At 36.0% G+C, this 20817-nt stretch overlaps 1 protein-coding gene across 1 annotated transcript; it reads left to right on the top strand.

Annotated features, from left to right (window-relative positions):
• Positions 1-258: 258 nt before the first annotated feature.
• asap2b (ArfGAP with SH3 domain, ankyrin repeat and PH domain 2b) lies at positions 259-20467 on the top strand. Its single transcript, XM_084091198.1, has 28 exons — positions 259-679; positions 5446-5518; positions 7843-7988; positions 8125-8199; positions 8814-8863; positions 9264-9393; positions 10061-10146; positions 10407-10482; positions 10592-10678; positions 10776-10879; positions 10989-11058; positions 11751-11838; positions 11966-12014; positions 12168-12334; positions 13294-13427; positions 13508-13602; positions 13799-13988; positions 14957-15042; positions 15170-15285; positions 15540-15607; positions 15763-15870; positions 16761-17001; positions 17141-17233; positions 18663-18921; positions 19023-19102; positions 19191-19273; positions 19761-19880; positions 19972-20467. Exons 1-28 carry the CDS (start codon positions 554-556, stop codon positions 20044-20046), a joined length of 3075 nt encoding a protein of 1024 aa, XP_083947324.1. The 5' UTR covers positions 259-553; the 3' UTR covers positions 20047-20467.
• The last annotated feature ends 350 nt before the right edge of the window (positions 20468-20817 follow it).

The raw sequence follows: 20817 nt of genomic DNA, 5'->3' as shown, positions 1-20817 counted from the left end.
AGAAAGAAAGAAAGAAAGAAAGAAAGAAAGAAAGAAAGAAAGAAAGAAAGAAAGAAATTACATCTGGAAATATGTGTAAGTTAAAAGCGTATCTTTTTTCTAACAATATTTCAACTTTTCGGCTTGGCTCTTCAGGTTTTTAGATTTAGGTTACGTCCCTCAACTGTAATTGGACAGCAACTTCGGGAGGTTCTCTTTCATTGGCGGATTGGAAATGATTGACGGGCGATGTGGTTCCGCCTACAAATCATGTAACTTGAACTTCTACTGTACAGGTAGGATGGGTGAAATCCAGAAGTGTTGTTCTGGTCAGCTGCGCGTGTGATGGAGCTGTTCAACTCTCCTGTTCAAAGACGAATTTACTTCTCATTGCCTCTTTTTCTTTTTAATCATTTTGGACTTAAAGCGGAACTTTTTAAATCGAATACTTTAAGGAATGACTGATACGGACTGATTTTGATTCGGGTTTTGTGCGGTCTTTTAGTAAAGTGCAACTTTAAACAAACTTTATGTTTCTTGTCTTGGATGTAGTGTTGATTTAAAGGGAATAATCATGCCTGATCAACTGACAGTTCCGGAGTTTATGGACATTACCAATGAGGACTATAAAGCGCCAACAACATCAGTGTTCTTCTCACGCATGCTCCACTGTAGGAATACAGTTGCCACTTTGGAAGAGGTAAGGCACCTTTACAGTTGTCAGTACCGTATAACAACTGACATACTAAAGCGAAGTGCACAATACACAATTCTAAACTGTATCTATTATAGAAATTCTGCGGTCTAACCCCAGATTATAGGTTTCCTTTAGTAGCTATATACTATAAAATAGCCTATATTACAAAAGCAGCATGGAAAATGACTTCCTTCTTGTAGCACTAAAGCTCAACGTATCCCAGCTGTTGGAAGTGAACCTCGCCCATGCTCAGCTTTCTCTTCTTATCGCAGAGTTATGAAATAAACGGACTACTAGTCTGTTATGTTGACATCACTCTTAACTTATTTAAGTTTTCGTCTCAAAGTCAGTAATACAGTGTTCACATAATGGTCCAGATATATACATATATTTACCATAACAGTGATTGATTTGTTATTAATGAATGCATATGGCTGATTGTATGCACCCATTTAAAAAGGCCTGTGCTTGTCTGAGGTAACAGAGCTGTCATTAACAAATAGGCTAGGCCTACAGATATTACAGAAATGAGACAAATATAAAAATATGGTTGATGAATGATAAACATTTAACACTATTCACAAGATCCCACTAATAAAAATAAAGAAATTGGCATTGGCATTGGTATGGACACATATCTAAAACAGTTCCTTGGAGTTCTCGTCACCTTCCTAAAATAATTGCCTAAGTCATTTTTTCAGGTTTCTCGGAAAATACAAAAACGGAACCAATAATTGAATATCGTCACCTTCCTAAAATAATTGCCTAAGTCATTTTTCAGGTTTCTCAGAAAACACAAAAAATGAAAAACAACTTAAGAGGTTCGTTCTTCTTGATGCAGCTCCCATCTTGAAAAGCTTGTAAAATTGCCTTTTAAAATTTTAAAATTGCTTGTAAAATCTTTTGACTTAGGCCAAATAAAACGGCCTAAGTCACACTCTTGACATAGGCCATTACACTATAGGGGTAGAACTGCATGATCTGTTCAACTGAGGATGTGGGGATTTTACCAGAGGTGGCCAGCATCATGAGGAGATGACATGCAAAAAAATCATTTTTGTCAAAAAATGACTTAGGCAATTATTTTAGGAAGGTGACAATATACTAAATATGTAAGTACCATGATTGTGCCACACTGGTTCTGCCATAAAACACTGTAAAAAAAAAAAAAAAAAAAAATGAAGTTGAGAAAACTCAACACCTTAAGATAACTAGCTAAGGAGAATTTTGAGTATACTCAACTTATCGTGAAAATTAGCCTGCATCAACTAAACAATTAAAGGTGGTCTGGGCTTTCATCAAACATAATACGCTTTATAAACACACTGTTTTTACTAGTTGATCCAATTTCACTAAGCTTGCATATTAAGTTAAGCTGAGCATTCACTTTACAGACAGTAATAGTGATGTATAACTATTTATTCTTTGTCTAACTTGTGTATTGGTTTCTTGAGCTAGCTGAAGAAGTTATGTGGAGTTACTTATTCACCAAAACAAGTTGTTCATACTCCTTGAAATGGAAGGAATTTCACTGAATTGAACATTAATCTCTCAAACGGTGATATAACACTAAATAGAGCAAAAAACATCTATTAATTCTGAATAACAAATATTTAGCCTATGTTATCATAAGTCCCCATCCTTTGACTAAAAACAAATTATTCAAGTGATCAGTGATCAAACAGCAGCTTTTTAATTGGACCCTCACCACCAAACTTGACATTGTATGTTATTGCTGTGTAATATTTTAAGTTGCTTGAGCTAAATTGACTAAAATGGACTTACATTTTTATGTAATGCTAACATTTCATAGTTCAATCTTTTAAAATGATTTGGAAGTTGGATTTTATTTTGTAGTGTGCAAGGGTCGACCTGCATGATACCATTTATTAGTATTAGTCCACATGATGGGTACTGTAAATCATATTTGTTTTATAAATAGAAATGTTGAACTTACACTGTAATAACATCATGCCAGATAACCTATGTGTTTTTATGTGGTAAAATCAGTAACTGGTTTACATACATTTTAATAGTTAGATGAGGTAGAATTAGAATAAAAAAAAACGTATGTATTCGCTTTGTATATATACTTATTTCTAGAATGGAAACAACTATGTATGTGTTCTGTACTTACTAAAACAGTTCTTGTAAAGTTTTCCATTATAGTTTGAAAATTCTTCAACGGAAATATAAAAGTGCTTAGTTTGTGAGAATCGTTCTGAACTCTGTCAGCCTGTTTTAATGGTTGAAAAAATCTTTACCGATGTCTAAAAACTGCTGGGTTGTTTCAACCCAACTTTGGGTCAAATATGGACAAACCCAGCCGTTGGGTTAAATTTTTTTATTACATTTTTAACCCAACATTTGGGTTTGTCCATATTTGACCCAAATTTGGTTAAAACAACCCAGCATTTTTTAGAGAAGCTCCACAGCTCTTCTTCTTTTAGTGAGATACTGCATTCTGACTCCAAACTTGAACTTAGGATATTGACCTCTGATGAAAGGGGGAAAGTGTCAGTCATTACTGATGACGAAGAATCAGCATGTTGATTTTGACTCCTCTCAAACAAATCTCTTCATAAAGGAGATTCTTCATTTCAATGTGATTTTTTAAAAGCAGGCATGAGTAAAATTTACTGCGCCGGGAGGAACTGGCGTCTTCATGTGACCGGGATACGTAGAGGGAGACTCTCTTTATGAGTTGGCCTTTGACACTACCCCATTTGCATTTAGCCTTAATGGAGGAAGTAACTGAGGTAAACACATGTTCATGGTTTATGTATACTCTGGACCAGGATCTTGTGCAAATTTGTTTTATTTATGCATTTATGCATAAGTTTGCTCATCTAGACAAAGCAGCCACCACATGTATGTTTAGACATGCTAGGGTTATTTAGTCAAACCCCTCAAATATTTGGATATGCTGTTTCTGTGTAGCATGAGGATATGTAGCATGCCATAAAATTGGCAGTTAGTATACTTTTTCTGGTTGTTTCCGGTTCTTCCATCTCTGTGCATGGTGTCCTGCTGAGACTTGCCTTTGATGAAAGCCCCAGTGCAGCTAATATCTCCCATCTCTTTCTCGCCTTTTCTGTTCTCTCTCTCTTTCCCTTCATCTTTTCTCATTCCTTAAGGCTAAGGCGGGATGGCTGCCCCACTTCTTGTCCCAGCTTGTCCCGTCTAGTCTCTTTCTCGCACATACATGTCTACTCTCCATTTTTTCTTTCTGTGTATGCAGCCCTGCTGGTCACTCTCTGTCTTTTGTAAACCGGTGTACTGTTCTGATACTCAAGGCCAATTTCGGCGCAGTGTCGCACCTGAACAGACATCACAACCTATGTAAATATGGGTGTATAGTAGTAGGCTACTATTGTTCTTATTGTATTCTATTGTAATTTTTATACTTCATTGTTATACTTGAATATTTGTAGGAGTATTTATTTAGTATTGAAACTAAGTTGTTTAGTTACATTCCCAAGGACATTTTTTTATTTTATTATTTCATGTATCTTTAAAAGTACCAAATGCATTTTTTGCAGGTCATCTTGACAGTCTTTCCTATTTCTGTCCATTTTACTGAACTTACACAAGCAGATCAAAATAAAGTCCATGTTGAACTTGTATAGCCAATGATAATTTCGTATCAAAAGAATAACTACAATCATTCGTCCTTCTTGTGAAAAGACATCTCCACATTAATAAAACTTTGGTTAAACTGTTTATTTTACAGTTTGTGTATGAATGTTGATTTCTTCAGTCCATTTCTAAAACTAAGAAATTTTACTTTTAAAATACTTAAGTCCAATTAAATATGGAAACACTTTTTATTTTGATTGGAGTATGTTATAAGATTTGATACGTAAAATATTTATAGACAGTATCCATATTTTCTCTGTATTTTAGATAAAATGTTACCATTTCAAAATATTACTAACTTATTAAATAGATTTACACTACTGCTAAAAGTTGTGTCGTTCAAAAGTTCAAAAGAACACAATTTATTTGAGATAGAAATCTTTTGTTACATTAAAATTGTATTCACTGTCACTTTTTATCAATTTAATGTGTTCAAGAAAGTATTAATTTCTATAAAAGAATCTATAAAAAATATCTTCTTACTGATGCCACATTTTTGAACGGTATTAAATGTCATTGATGGTTAAATGCTCTTTATGCTCAGTGTAGACTGTGAAAGTGGGTGAAAGTGGGTAAAGAGTGTTGTCAGCTTTGGCAGACACACCAGGCTTATCCCTCGTCAGAAGGTTTTGTCTTGGTGTCGTACCAGACATGACTCCTGCATAAACAGATTTTAGGCCACAAGTCTGTCTACTTCACTCGGCTCTTTTCGTGCATAATTCCCAGCGTGTGATTCAGCATGAGTGATGGGTGGCTAAATTACAGGCTGTCTGAGTACGTCTGGATGTAAAAGCTTTGTGTCGTGTGTGTGAGTGAGAGGGAAGTATAAACCACACTTTACAAAACTGGGTTACAAGCTATTTGTTATTATAGTGTGACCTTCTTTATGCAGAACAATGTGTTGGTTGTGCTTATTAGGCAATAGAATATGCACCATTTTAAAGCGTTGTAATACATTTCAGGGCCTTTAAGTAAAGATGCATGCAGCTCATTATTGATGCGGTTTATTCCTTATTGTGGAAATAAACCAATTTGTCTTATGCATTTTTTTTCTTCACATAATTATCATTCTGTGTGTATTCAGAACCTCCCAGAAAATCCCTTTTAGCATGTTTCGTGTTGTTTTGCAGGCTTTGGATCTGGACCGCAGTGTACTGCACAAAATGAAGAAGTCAGTCAAGGCCATAAACAGCTCTGGTCTGAGTGAGTATTACAAACAAAGCCACTTCAAGGCAATCCTGCAAGGTTAGCAAAAAAAGCGTAATGCCTACTAAACGCTGCGGTATGCAGGGAAGGAGACCAGAGGTCGTGTTTTTAATGTACTGTATGAGAGGCTTCACTACGCTGAATAAACTGCTTATCATTTAATGAGTCGACTGCTCGTCAAGCTGTCGAGAGTCGAGCTGTTTTATAAGAGAAGTCACAGACAATTGCGCGACAGATATGAATCAATTTGCGGCACTTCTGATTCATTTCTATAGTGAAAAGACCATTTCTGATTACAAAAATGACCATTTGCCTCTGAGCTTTAATCAATAACTTTGCACCAATAAGCTCACCAGTTTAGTTTTTGAACGTATAGACAAGTGTGCTATTGTTCTGGTAACCCTATGTATCTAAACAATATCATATGATAACAATAGCAAGGACAAAGCTTTTGGTTTCATATACAGGGTGATTCAGGTCATTGTTACTCTAGTAGTGAGCAGGTTTTGTGCTCTACCTCACACATTCCTCTCATTCTTACCAGGAACACCGATACCTGTTCTAGCAGGAACCTGCTTATTTCCCCTCTCTCTCTTTCTTTTACTATTTACTTTGTTAGCGCGCACGTTACTTCTCTTGTGATGAACAATTAAACCGCAGAAAATAATTAGTTCGTCATTATAATCAAAATCTGAAAATATTCAGTGATTCTTCTTCTCTGATGATGTGAGTTTGACAGTTTGGGCAGAACATCTTTTACCGTCCAACCATAAGAAAACTAAACTAAAATGGTTAAAAATGTTTTTTTGTTCATTTAAATAAAGCTGAAATAAAATAAAATATAAATATTAGATGAAAAACTTCAACTTAAAATATGTTGCCTTTGCAACTAACTGGAAAAAGTTTTTTAGTTGAAGTACTAAAACGACTAAAACTGAAATAAAAATAAATTAAATTAATAGATTTTAGGCCACAAGTCTGTCAACTCTTTTTGTGCAAAAATGTGATTAAAGGTGCTCTAAGTGATGTTGGGTGACATCACTTCTTGTTGACGTTCGAAGTATTGTCAAACAAAACGGAGGCTAGCTAGACCCTCCCTCCTCCTCATCTGCGCACTAACCCCCCCAAACCCCACCCCCAAATCATTCTTGTCGGTTATTGGCTGGAACACTGTTTGTTATGTTTCATGGTCCAGGCTGGGCCAGTTTGTTTTTGTTGCCGTTTGTGGAGCCTGGGCTGTCTACAGAGACCGCGTTTTTTTACAGTGTGTTCAGGGGACAGGCAGCGAGCGGATGGTGAGGAGATGTTTGCTGTATGTGACAAAAAATGTTTTGGCCTAAAAAACGCGTGACACTGCTTAGAGCACCTTTAAGCTTGAGTGATCGGTGGAGATATATATATAAACTAAAACTAATAAAATGACAAAAGATAAAACATTACTAAATCTTGAACTAAAATGAAGATGAAAAGTAAAAAAAAATATTCAAATATAATACACATATATAAATAATACACGGATATCAAAATTAGGGCCCTCTGATGTGGTGTAAAATGGGTCAAATTCTGAAAAGAGTTGAAACGCTTGTATTCAGCACAAGAACCTGCTTATTCGCTATCCACTTGCAGTCCAGTTAAAAACAATGTCATATTTTTTAATCCAAACTCTTCTTTTTTTCTTTTAGCACATAGATTGTGCAAGTCATGTTCAGCTCAGACTTTTGGACACGTTTGCAGCTCTTCCAAATTTGCATAGTGTTATATTTTTAATCAAATGCTAAACAAGCCAAGGCAGTGCAAGTTTATTTATACAGCCCATTCTATACACAGTGACATTTCAAAGTGCTTTACATAGCCATGATGAAGAGAAAGAAATAAAAGACACACAAAACTCATTTATAAAATCATTTAAGAATAAATATTAAATCAGTGGTAATTCCTTCTTAGTAAATGCCTCTAGTGAAGGAAGAGACTTTGTTAGCACACTGTTTCTTCTTTATATTAAACCAGATCTTAAACAGCCTGTTGGCCTTCTGCTGTACAGCACAGGACCGGGGAGTGGTTACTACGCTATTTTCTACAGTACTCTGGTCAAAAACTAGGAAGTATGTTCTTTTGCAAGCGGTAGGAATGAAAAAGGCCCACGTGACAAGAGTTTGCTCATGCCCTCATGAAACACTGTGATAAGGTCAAGCAAAACAAATGAGCTTCATAAGGCAACATTTTGGAAAATGCATGAAGTATCCTTGATCATCAAGCAAACATTTGTATATAATAAATATATGTGGAAGGTAAATGAACAGACTGTTTCTGTGTGTCTCCAGCTCACGTAGAGAACGAGGAGCAGTACATCCAGGCACTGGAGAGGTTTACAGATACTTCTGTGTACAAAGACGATCCTGATATGTCCGGTTACTTCCTCAAATTTGCTAGTTTCACCAAAGAGCTCACTGGTCTCTTGAAGAACTTGGTGAGCTAGTCTCCGACATTCATATACTGTAGATCATTTCATGAGACACTGTGGGTTTACATGCAGAGTGTTTTCACACATTTAGTGTTTTAACACTTCATTTTGAATCTCCTCATATATCATTTTGTGCCCACAGCTGCAGAACATGAATAACATCATCACTTTCCCACTAGACAGCCTGCTGAAGGGAGACCTCAAAGGAGTAAAAGGGGTATGCAATGATGTGGAAATATATATATATATATAAAGAGAATGGGTTTAGTGTTTTAGTAATTAAGAAATCAATATTGTTGAGGACTTTGTCCACATCACAGGCAATGTTGTCTCTTGCCAGGCAAAAGGAAAAACCCCTTGTGTGCCAGATCCAGTCTTGACAACACTCTCCGCATCTTGCTCTTCCTCGTCCTCATCCTCTTCCTCATCTTCCTCATCCTCTTCCTCCTCTCCCTCTCAGATTGTTTCCATCTATTGTCTGCCTGTGTTTAGCGCTTTGCAACACAGATTGTGTTGCAAAGCGCTTTGCAACAAAGAGTGCATGAGACTTGCAAACAGTGTCTAACTGCCTGAACTTGTTTAACGTTTGGCAGAAAGAGTGCAAATTCGACAAATTGGTTTAGGCTATTGAGAATTTGGTTCAGAGAATAGGGTTTAGCGTCTTAGCAATTGTGAAAAACTGTAATGAACCAAACTTTCATGTATATATGCATAAACATCTTTCATATAAATACAGTGAGCATGGTGGTTTGCTTAAGTGTGTATTGAATTATTTGACCTTTAAGACTCTTTAAGATTATCATGTTAACTGTGTTCTCGTTTGTTTTGCAGGATTTGAAAAAGCCTTTTGATAAAGCATGGAAGGATTACGAAACTAAACTGTAAGCACCTATTAACCTCTTAATATCTCAGAAAAAAATATAAACAAGTAATAATTACACTTATAATTTAAACTTGAGCCTTAAACACTCTTGTTATGTTCTTTTAAATATTCCAGTACCTGATGCATGAAAAGAATCACATTCCTGCAGAGTTTTAATGATTGTAGATCAGTTTATTTTGATCCACTATGCAGAGGAAGGGGAGGTTTATTCATTTCAGATGTTTGAGCGTAATTCATTAGACTGTAGCATATAGCTGAAGAGCTTATCGCAATTTGGGGCCATACCTTAAGTAAACATCAGCACCAGCATTTATGGTTCGCTTGTGCATTCTGAGCATTATGAGGCATTAATGAAAGACTAATGTTTTTTCCTGCCAACGCACTAAACTTGTTCACAGGAGCAAGATTGAGAAAGAAAAACGGGAACATGCCAAACAGCACGGTCTGATCAGAACAGAGATCAGCGGAGGGGAGATTGCGGAAGAGATGGAGAAAGAGAGACGCCTCTTTCAGCTTCAGATGTGTGAAGTAAGGAATGTGGTCATATATATGTAGTAGTTATCAGTCAAATTAATTTTTACTTTGTTTATATAGTTTTTCTTTTTTACCCAACAAACATAAGGATACTGATAAACACAAGGCACATGCATTTTTACTTGTTGCGTACTCAATGTATGGCAAATTTTTGAGACGGAAGACAAGCATGTGAAGCTTATCTGGTTTCAAACTGAAGCGAAACACTGTCTGAAGGTTTCCTGAAGAACTGAAAAGCTCTTAAACCTAATGTTGCGCCGGCGCCAATAAAGTCATACAGATAGCAGATTTGAACCAAAAAAATCAAGTGCAAATACAAATACAAAAATAAGATTGAAGGAAACGGGGTTTTAATTATCAACCTTTATTAAATATATGAACACAGAAACCCCGTTAATAGGTTAATGTCACGTTTCCCATTCCATGACTAGTAAGTCTATAATGATAATTCCATCAGTAAGAGCAGAGTGTGAAGATTAGCAGAGCAATAGTACAGCTGTACATACAATAATGCAATCCATACAAGTTGTAACTAAACTTGTCAGCCAATATCATCATATATTTTCATGACTTTAGAAATTATTTTATAGCTTATGGTCTGATAGAAAGCAATTGAAATGATTGTTTTGTGCTGAAGTGTTTGATGTGCTTTGTTTTGCAGTATCTCATTAAAGTGAATGAAATTAAAGTCAAGAAGGGGGTTGACCTGCTCCAAAACCTCATCAAATACTTTCATGCTCAGTGCAAGTATGTTTATTTATAATATTATTTTATAGTATTGCTTGGTTTCACAGACAAGGCTTAAGCCTAGTCCAGGACTAAAACTGAAAGCAACTGTTTTGTCTCAAGATGCACACCAGTAATGTGTTTTTCAGGCATGTTTATATGGCTACTTATATAGAATTTAAGGCCTAATCTGTCTGTGAAACCAGGCCTATATGTCCCAGTAACAATATGTTTCATTTTTAAATGAGTATTTTGACATCATATTTCATTTTTCTCCACAGTTTCTTTCAGGATGGGATAAAAGTTGTGGACAATCTAAAACCTTACATGGAAAAACTTGCCACGGACTTGACCGCAGTGCGTTTTTTGATATTGCTGTCTGCTCTTTTAAAGGTGTATTTTTTTGTTTAAGACAAAAAAAAGTTGATTTCATGGTTTTGTTATGATTTGTGTGTGTTAATCGCAGAACAAGCAGACACAAGATGCAGAAAGGAAACAGCTGATGCAGCTGAAAGATACTCTCAAATCTGCCCTGCAGTCAGAGTGTAAAGAGGTGAGCCATCTCCAAATGACTGGAAACTATGATTGATAGGAAGATTGCTTCATTTCTGTGGTAACTCTTGTTGTTTTGTTTGTTTGTATGGTGAAAGGACATTCAGGCAAAGCAGAATGCTGGCTATAGTCTTCACCAACTGCAGGGCAATAAAGCTCACGGCACTGAGCGCTCTGGGATGCTTCTCAAACGCAGCGAGGGGTGAGTTCGTCTGGTGCTTTAATGATATTCACATGCATTGAGAACTTTTTGTTAGGTCATTGAATGTTCTGTAAAGTTTGTGTGATGAAGGCTTTTCTCGATATTACAGACTGAGGAAGGTTTGGCAGAAAAGGAAGTGCTCTGTGAAAAATGGATTATTGACTATTTCTCATGGAACGGTAGGGGAACAAAACAGGCTCTCTGTTTCTCCTTTCAGAATGATGTTTTAGTTTTACAAGGTTGCCGCCACCATTTTACAGCAGATTGAATGAAGGAGAAACATATGAGTTTGAGACCAAAAATGTGTTGAAAAAGAACATAATCTTAAATACCACTTAATGACATAATTTGAGAAAATAACTCTGTAGATGCATATCAGAATATCCAAATTGCATATATCATGTTTACTCATTTATTGCTATAGAATACATCTTTTAACATCCTAGAGGAATGATTCCTTTCTCTTCATGGGTGTTTTTAAGATATTTAAGTAACAATTAATATTTTTCCCCCCTAAGGATCTGCCAATGACTATATAATGTAATATAGTTTGTTCATGTATTAAAAGCTATTTTTATACAGATTATAATTATATTTATATTATATATTTATATTATTATATGTAAACATATTAATGAAATATATATTAATATTAAAATGTATATAATTTTAATAAATATAATTAGATATATATCTATAATAAGAATATATTATAATTTTAATAGAATTTGTGAAGAATACAAAAATATTTGTATTAAATGTATTATATAATATCAGTTTATTAATATTCATGTCATTTTAGATGGTAATAAATCCTAAATTTTCCTGTATTTTTTCTTTCTCTCTTGCTCAATCTCTCGTTTTCTTGCAGGCCAACACACCGCCAGCAAACCTGAACCTCTTAACCTGCCAAGTGAAGCGTAACCCAGATGAAAAAAAATGCTTTGATCTTATATCCCGTAATATACTAGCACAGTCACAGCACAATACAGTCATAAATACAGAGCCGGTATTCTCAGAGTCTGGCATGGCTCATATGGTAGGTTGATCATCTTTATTCGCTCACTGTTCTCTTCCATCTTCTAGATGACAGAACGTATCACTTCCAGGCAGAGGACGAGGCAGAGTGTCAAATGTGAGTGTGTGTGCTCATATGATGATTTTACATGGTAGAGATTTTACACAATATATATATATATATCACATGATATATATTGTGAATATCATGTGGAATGTAATTATTATGTCCCATCACCTCTATCTTTTCATCTGTATCTCTCTATTTCAGATGGGTGTCTGTGCTCCAGAATAGTAAAGAGGAGGCCCTGAACAACGCCTTTAAGGATGATCAGAACGAGTGTGAGAACAACATTGTACGGGAGCTGACTAAGGCTATTGTGGGAGAGGTGAAGAAGATGAGTGGCAACGATGTGTGCTGTGACTGTGGAGCTTCCGGTAAGCAATATAGGAGTGATGTAACCTAGTGGTTAAAGGAATAGTTCACCCAAAACTGAAAATTATCCCATAACTTACTCAACCTCAATCCTAGGTGTATATGACCTATATTTATATGATGTATATTCTTCTTTCAGCCGAACACAATCAGAGTTATTTAAAAAAATATCAGCTTCCAAGCTTTATAATGGGAGTGAATAGTGCCTAAATTTTTAAAGCTCCAAAAAGCACATCCATCCATCATTAGAGTAATCCATACGGCTCCAGGGGGTTAATAAAGGCCTTCTGAAGCGCAGCAATGCTTTTTGTAAGCATGAATTTAAATATATATTTGAATTTGAAAATATATACATTACCGTTCCAAAGTTTGGGGTCTGAAAAAAATGTTTCACTGTTTCCACAAAAATATTAAGCAGCACAACTATTTTCAACATTGCAGCCTTAGTAAGCATAAGAGACTTTTTTCCAAAACTTTTGAAATGTAGTGTATATAACTATTAGATATCACTTATTTTTGCAGTTGTATTTATCATGCACAAAACAAAACAAAACAAAACAATGAGGCCTTTTATTAGGGTGGCAGGATTAACAGAAAGATTTAAACTAAATGCTAAAATAATACAACTATAATTGATTTATTCACAAACAGCATCATTTAACATTTAAGGCATGCAAAACATGTAAGGATGTAAATGATGGCTGAATCAAATAAGTTGCTGAATTGTTTTTGTTGTTTTCCGCTTGATTTGCACAAACTCAAATAGAGGCTGTGATTATTGCCTCAGCTTGTAAAAAAGAAAAGAAAATCTACACCCTGTGCTTCCTGTTTTGCATCTGGCCTTTCAACTTCTCTTTGTACATTGTATGAAACTTAGTCATCCCAGTAGAACTTGTTTTATTGTTATTTAGATCAGAGTTTTGATGATACGTCTGCGGCTTTTCACTTGTTGTCACTGCAGATCCAACATGGCTCTCCACGAACCTGGGTGTGTTGATTTGCATAGAATGCTCTGGAATCCATAGGGAAATGGGGGTCCACTACTCCAGAATACAGTCTCTGACACTGGATGTCTTGGGCACGTCTGAACTCTTGGTAAATTCTTGTTAGAACTTGGTACTTGTTTGGCAGAAATTGCAAACATATAGGTTGTGACGGTATTAAATGTGTTGCAGCTTGCTAACAGCATAGGCAATGCTGGATTTAACGAAATCATGGAGGCAAACCTATCAGCAGAGGAGATTCCCAAACCCAACCCTTCAAGTGACATGTGAGACATGTGATCAGTTTCATTGGCAGTTCTTTTCTTTGTGAATTTTTTCATTCATTATACATGTTTAAAATAACATTATTTACTCTGTTTATTTTAAACTGTAAATTAAAAAATCACAAATTTCTTTTTTTAAAAGAGGTTTAGTCTACACATCATAAATAACTTGACTTTTTCTCTCTCAATCGTCCTTCAGGCAGGTTCGAAAAGACTTCATCACAGCCAAATACACAGAGAAGCGTTTTGCTCAGCGGAAGTATGCAGATAACGCAGCCCGACTGCATGCACTGTGTGACGCGGTAAAGTCCCGGGACATCTTCTCCTTGATCCAGGTATACGCCGAAGGATTGGACCTGATGGAGACCATTCATCAGACTAACCAACATGTGAGTTGTAGAGTCATTGTGCTTTGTCTTTTTATTGAGTTCTCCTGACGGGCTGCACACAAAAACAGCATCTAACACCATACGTGTAGTTCAATTCACGAACAAATGATTATGAGACGGATCTTTTTAGCAAAATAAATACACACAGGGCCGTATTTTAACGATCTGAAATGCAAGTATCAAGCGCGAAACGCAAGTAACTTTGTGGGTGGGTCTTGGGCGCTGTTGCTATTATACCGGCGGGATAAATGACTCTTGCGCCCGACGCAAATCTAAAATGGGTTGGTCTGAAGTAGCTTCATTATTCATAGGTGTGGTTTGGGCAATACAGCTTTCCTGTAGCTCAAACAGTAGAGCGTTGACGCTTGCAACGCCAGGGTCATGGGCTTGATTCCCAGGGAAAGCAAGAACTGATAAGAATGTGAAAATGTGTACCTTGAAATGCAATGTAAGTCGCTTTGGATAAAAGCGTCTGCCAAATGCGTAAATGTAAATGTAAAATAACGTGAAATAAACCAATCAGAGCATCATCTCCCATTCCCTTTAAGAGCAGGCGTGCTTGTTCCATGCGCGTTGTGCACACGCTACATTGATTATGGCCAAGCATGCGCCCTTAAAATAGCATATGAATAACATGCGCAACGCGCCACTGACTTTAAACTAGGTTTTTCCTGGTCAGTGGCGGAATTGTTTTCTAAACCTGCAAAATAGCACCAGGGAACGTTTGCGCCGGAACACGCCTCCTCTTTGCGCTGAACCGCCTCCGGGAGCGCAAGTTCATTTCCTAATTTACCGACGTGCGTCTGTGGAGGGAAAAGTCCGCTGTGCGCGGGTGCAAAATAGGAATGATACATGCGTCGGTGTACAAAGTCAATTGCGCTGGGTGCAAGATAGGGCCCACAGTGTTTTGTGTCAGTATCAATAAATGTATGTATGTATGTATATCAAATTCTGCCTTTCACTTACAGGAACCAGGTGAGACGGCGCTACATCTAGCAGTACGAATGGTGGACCGGAACTCACTCCATATTGTGGACTTCCTTGTACAAAACAGGTGCTCTGCTGATGCTCTGTACTGCAGCTGAATGTATTTATGCTATTATATAAAAACACATGGTTTTTACATATTATGAAGACATTTTACATGTCCAATATGTGTGTGCCTGTGTTTGTGAATGCAGTGGGAATTTAGATAAGCAGACTGCCAAAGGAAGCACAGCACTGCACTACTGCTGCTTGACTGACAATAGTGAATGTATGAAGCTGCTACTGCGGGGAAAAGCATCTGGCACCATTAGTAAGAGTTCATTTAATATGCTGCTTTAACCTCAGGAATTCAAACTGATACACAAATACACAAAATGCATTTAAAAAATCTTTTTTATAATGTTTATAATTTTATAAAAATCATTTGTAATGAAAAAATAATAAAAAAGTGGTTCAAATATTTTTTTCTTTGGTCATGTCTGAAAATGAAAAAAAAAAAATGTCTGAAAAGTACAAAAGTTTTCTTTTTCTTTTGGGGAAAAAATAAATGTGTTTTTCTTGCAGCTAATGATGCAGGAGAGACTCCTCTGGATCTGGCGCAGCGTCTCAGACACTCAAAATGCGAGGAGCTGGTGTGTATATTTGTTATCTTGCGTGCAGTTTGCAATGCCAGCAGAAATTAATTTTGCTCTGTTCTTTTCTTGAGAGCAAGTTCCTGGCCTTGCCTGAGAATTGTGTTCAAGCAAATTCCTTTCCAACGTGTTCTTCTGTGTTGTGTGATTTACAGCTGACTCAGGCGCAGACAGGAAAGTTCAATGTCCATGTGCATGTGGAGTATGACTGGCGTCTGCATAATGATGACCTAGACGAGAGCGAGGATGAGATGGAAGACAAGGTTAACATGCTTTTTAATCGTCTACTCAAAAGATCACATTTCATTCAGTTATACTATTTTTAAAGGGATAGTTCACCCTTACTCACCCACAAGTTGTTCCAAACCTGTATGAATTTCTGTCTTCTGCTGAACACAAAAAAAGATATTCCATAGTCAATGGGGTCCTTCAACTGTTTGGTTGACAACATTCTTCAAAATATCTTCTTTTGTGTTCAAAAGGAGAAAGACATTCATACAGGTTTGGAACAACTTGAGGGTGAGTAAATTATCATTTTTGGGTGAACTATCCCTTTAAAAATAGTATATTCAGCAAGGATGCATTAAATTGATCAGAAGTGACAGTAAAGACATTTATAATGTAACCAAAAATTACTTTTTCAAATAAATGCTGTTCTTTTGAACTTTCTATTGATCAAAGAATCATGGAAAAAAATTAAAAAAAGTGTGTGGGGGGGGAATCAAGGTTTCCACAAAAATATTAAGCAGCACAACAGTTTTTAACATTGATATTTATAAGAAATGTTTCTCGAGCACCAAATCAGCATATTATAATGATTTCTGAAGGATCATGTGACACAGAACATATGCAATACAGTGTATATATACCGTGTCCAAAACTACTGACTCATTCACGGTTAACTTCATAGTGAATGTCATATAGTTCTCTATATAAAGATCAAAATGTATTTGGACACAGGGAATATTGAGCACTTTGTGTGACATTTTTGACACGAAAAACCTTTTTCGATCTGTTTTTGATCTGACCATATAAAGTGAGACATAGACAATTCATAGTTGAATCATTATTCAATCCACAGATGTTCTTTAGATGTTAATGTGAATATTGGTATGGCCTGGCTCATCCTTATGTCATTGATTTTGGGTTTCAGCCCATTCCCATTCCCAGGCGTGAGGAGCGTCCAGTAAGCTGTATTGTTCCAGGCAGTGGCCCCATGATGCCCAACATGAGCGCTCTGGCACGGGACGTGGCTAACGTGGTCAATAGCAAGCAGAGGGCTTTTATTCCCAGCATGATCTGCAACGAGACTTACGGCACCATGCTTGATATTAGCCCGCCGCCACTGGGTTTACCTGGTATTCCTCTTCTACCCCCTCGTACCTTAGGAAGAGGTGAGTACAATTCAGGCCTAGTGAGTTGAGGATTTTCTGCTAGTAAATTCTGATAGGTTTAACTCTTGTAGCTTGCCTACAAATGTAGATTAAGTAAACATATATAAACTGCATATATTATGTGTGTTTGTGATGTCAGGGTGGAGTCCTCCAATAGAGACGGTCGCGAGGCAGAGATCATGTTCAGACCCTTTAAACCCTCAGAATCCAGAAAGGAACGACTCAGTATATGGTGAGTCTGACCTCACTACAGCCTGATACTGTATATAAATAATATAAGTATATACAAAACTCATATGTTCATCAAGGCTACATTTATCTGATCAAAAATACAATAAAATAGTAACATTGTGAGATATTATTACAATTTCAAATAACAGTTTTCTATGTTCATATTTTTTTAAATGTAATTTATTCCTGTGATGGCAAAGCTGAATTTTCAGCATCATTACTCCTCAGTGTCACATGATCCTTCAGAAATCATTCTAATATGCAGATTTTTGAACATTTCTTATTATTATCATTGTTGAAAACAGGTGCTGTTTAATATTTTTATGGAAACCATAATACATTTTTTTTCATGTCTTTGATGAATAGAAAGCATTTATTTGAAATATAAATCAGTAAAAGTGTCTTTACTGTCAGTTTGATCAATTTAATTTGTTCTTGCTGAATAAAAAGTATTAATTTCTTTAAGAAAATCTTAATGACCCCAAATGTTTTTTGTTTTTTTGGTAACACTTTAAAAAAAGGTTTATTTGTTAACATTATTTAACTACTTTAATTAAGATAAACTAAAAATGAACAATACTTCTACTGCATTTATTAACAATAGTTAATGTTAATCTCAACATTACAACATTTTTAAGAACAAAAGTTGTATCTGTGAACATTAGTTAATGCACTGTGAACTAACATTAATATTTTTATTAACTAACATTAACAAAGGGTAATAAATTGCTGTAAAAATATATTGTTCATTGTTAATTTGTGACCCTGGATCACAAAACCAGTCACAAGTCGCACGGGTATATTTGAGGCAATAGCCAACAATACATTGTATGGGTCAAAATTATTGATTTTCCTTTTATGCCAAAAATTATTAGGATATTAAATAAAGATCATGTTCCATGAAGATATTTTATAAATTTCCTACCGTAAATATATAAAACATGTATTTTTTATGAGTGAATGCAGCACAATCGTGAACATAAATGAACAACTTTAAAGGAGATTTTCTGAATGTTTAGATTTTTTTTGCACCCTCAGATCTTCAATAGTTGTGTTTCAGCCAAATGTTGTCCTATCCTAACAAACAATACATCAATTGAAAGCTTATTTATTCAGCTTTCAGATGATGTATACATCTCAATTTAAAAAAACTGACCCATAAGACTGGTTTTGTGGTCCAGGGTCACATTTATGTTAGTTTCTGCATAACCTAATGTTAACTAATGAGACCTTATTGTACAGGGTTACTTTTTTTTTTTTTAAACATGGTAGCTAGTTTGTTGCTTTACCAGATCTACCGGCTGGTCAACCAATTGAAACCATCTTAGACCAACTAGAAACCAGCTACAATGATCCGAAACCAAACAGTTTTGTATTCTTGCAGGCAGAAGCATAAGTCATTAGCATAACAGGTCTCGTCTCTCCTGTAGTTCTCCCCCCTGCTCCTCCACCTCCTCCTGCTGCCAAGAGACCACCACCTCCAGACCCAAAGGCAACTCTTCTCCAAGCGCCTCCGGTTCCACCTGCACCCTCCGCACCCCCAGTTATATCCCAAGTCCCAGTTAGACCAGCGTCCATAGTGCCACCCGCTCCAGTGTTGCCCACTTCATTTTCAAATAAACCCCCACCTCCACCTATACCCCCACAGCCAAAAGCCCCTGCCCCCAAACCAGTGAAATCCCCTGCTCGGTAAGTAACATTGATCACATGCTGTGTTTCTTTAAAGAGATTTCAGCTGTTGTTAGCATTGTCTACATTATGCCAGCTGCACTGTTCTGTGTGTTTCTCAGGGATCCTGTTGGTCCATTTAGTAAGGATGTAAATGTAAATAAAGCTCCACCCAGTGTCCCCCGACCAAGTGACAAAACAGGTTATTATAATATTTATTTATATGATAAATATATAAAAAAATAATGATATGTCTGATGGAAATAAGTCTAAATGGAGATTTCCAATAGAACGGTTTCCTCCAAACTCCGGGCCGCCATCTGCCTCCGCACCAGCTCCTGTTCCTGCTCCCAAACCCAGAACAGTCCCACCTGTAAGTGACTGTTTAACCATTTTTTCAGGATTCTTTGATGAATAGGAAGTTCAAAAGAACAGCATTTATTAGAAATAGAAAGCTTTGGTAACATTATAAATCTCTTTACTGTCACCTCTGATCAATTTAATTGTATTGTATTCTTGCTGAACAAAAGCATTCATTTCTTTGAAAAAATCTTACCCAAATTCCTGAACGACAGTTTATATTTATTTTACGTTTTAAATGATTATTTTTTTAATTATTATAAAAAATATATATTTAAAAGTCTTTAAATAGTTTCCCCAAAATAAGTTTACATTTAAGCCACAATTAAATGTGGAATTTAATTGCATTACAAAATATCAAACTAAGTGGCATCTGCAAACATGAAAAGTTTTTGTGCTATCTTTCTTTTAAAATAAATGTTACTTGATATTTTGTTATAATATATTTTAGCTGTGATGTAAGTGTTAAAACTAAAACATTTGCTTTGCATTTGCTTCAGAAACCGAGACCTAAGAGGGTAAAGGCCATATATAACTGCAAGGCTGATAACGCAGATGAACTGACCTTCTCTGAAGGAGAGGTGATAATAGTAGATGGAGAGGAGGACAAGGAGTGGTGGGTAAGTGTAAAGCCATACTTACACAGTACATGCACAGATCAGCTGACTGAATCATGTGTGATCTTGATTGGCTCTTCCTCGTTTCCTGCAGGTGGGCCACATTGATGGGGAGCCGACCAGGAAGGGCGCTTTCCCTGTCTCGTTTGTTCACTTCATCACTGAATGATCACATGCTCAGACTTTTTGTAACAGAAACCCGAGACCACTGATTATTTAACAATGGATTCGCCAATTGGCCATCTTTCTGGCTGAATGGTGGCGTACAGAACATTTAAAAACAAAAGACCTCAGGAAAGGGTTCATTTTTTTTTTTTTTTTGCAATTATTCTGATTACAAGTGTAATTACCTCTAACTTTAATGCAGAAATATCGTATGAATGAGTGCTATGCATATTATGGGAACCGTTTGTTTTTATAAAGTATATGTTTGGATCCTTAATCTCATCTTTATAGAGCTTTTTGTCTATATCAGATATCAGTTGCAGAGCAACTCTTATTTTGCATAATTAAGTGACATGTTACACCATGTTGCTTGTATACAAGTTATGTTCTGTTACCAAACAAGCCATTAAACATTTTACTCTGTACATTTAAAAGACTGGTTTTATTTTCAGCACTTGAGATATATTTTTACAAAAATAACTGACAAAAATGCCAAAGTAATGGATCTGAAACAGCTCACTGTAATGTTATACAATTTAATAGTTACACTGCCATTGAAAAGTTGAAACCGTTTTCTATTTTCATCCATTTTAAAAAGTATTTTTTTCCTATGATGGAAAAACTGAATTGTCAGCATCATTACTCCAGTTTTCGGTGTCAGATGATCCTTCAGAAATCATTTTTATATGCTAATTACATTTGCTGCCTAAGAAATAATTCTTATATCAATGTTGAAAACAATTTATTACCTTTTTAACCATTTTGTGGAAATTGA

This window comes from Abramis brama (assembly GCF_963993115.1).
Source record: "Abramis brama genome assembly, chromosome: 18".
Classification (NCBI taxonomy): domain Eukaryota; kingdom Metazoa; phylum Chordata; class Actinopteri; order Cypriniformes; family Leuciscidae; genus Abramis; species Abramis brama.
Note: the sequence above shows the minus strand (reverse complement) of the source record. Positions and strands in the feature narration are given on the sequence as shown.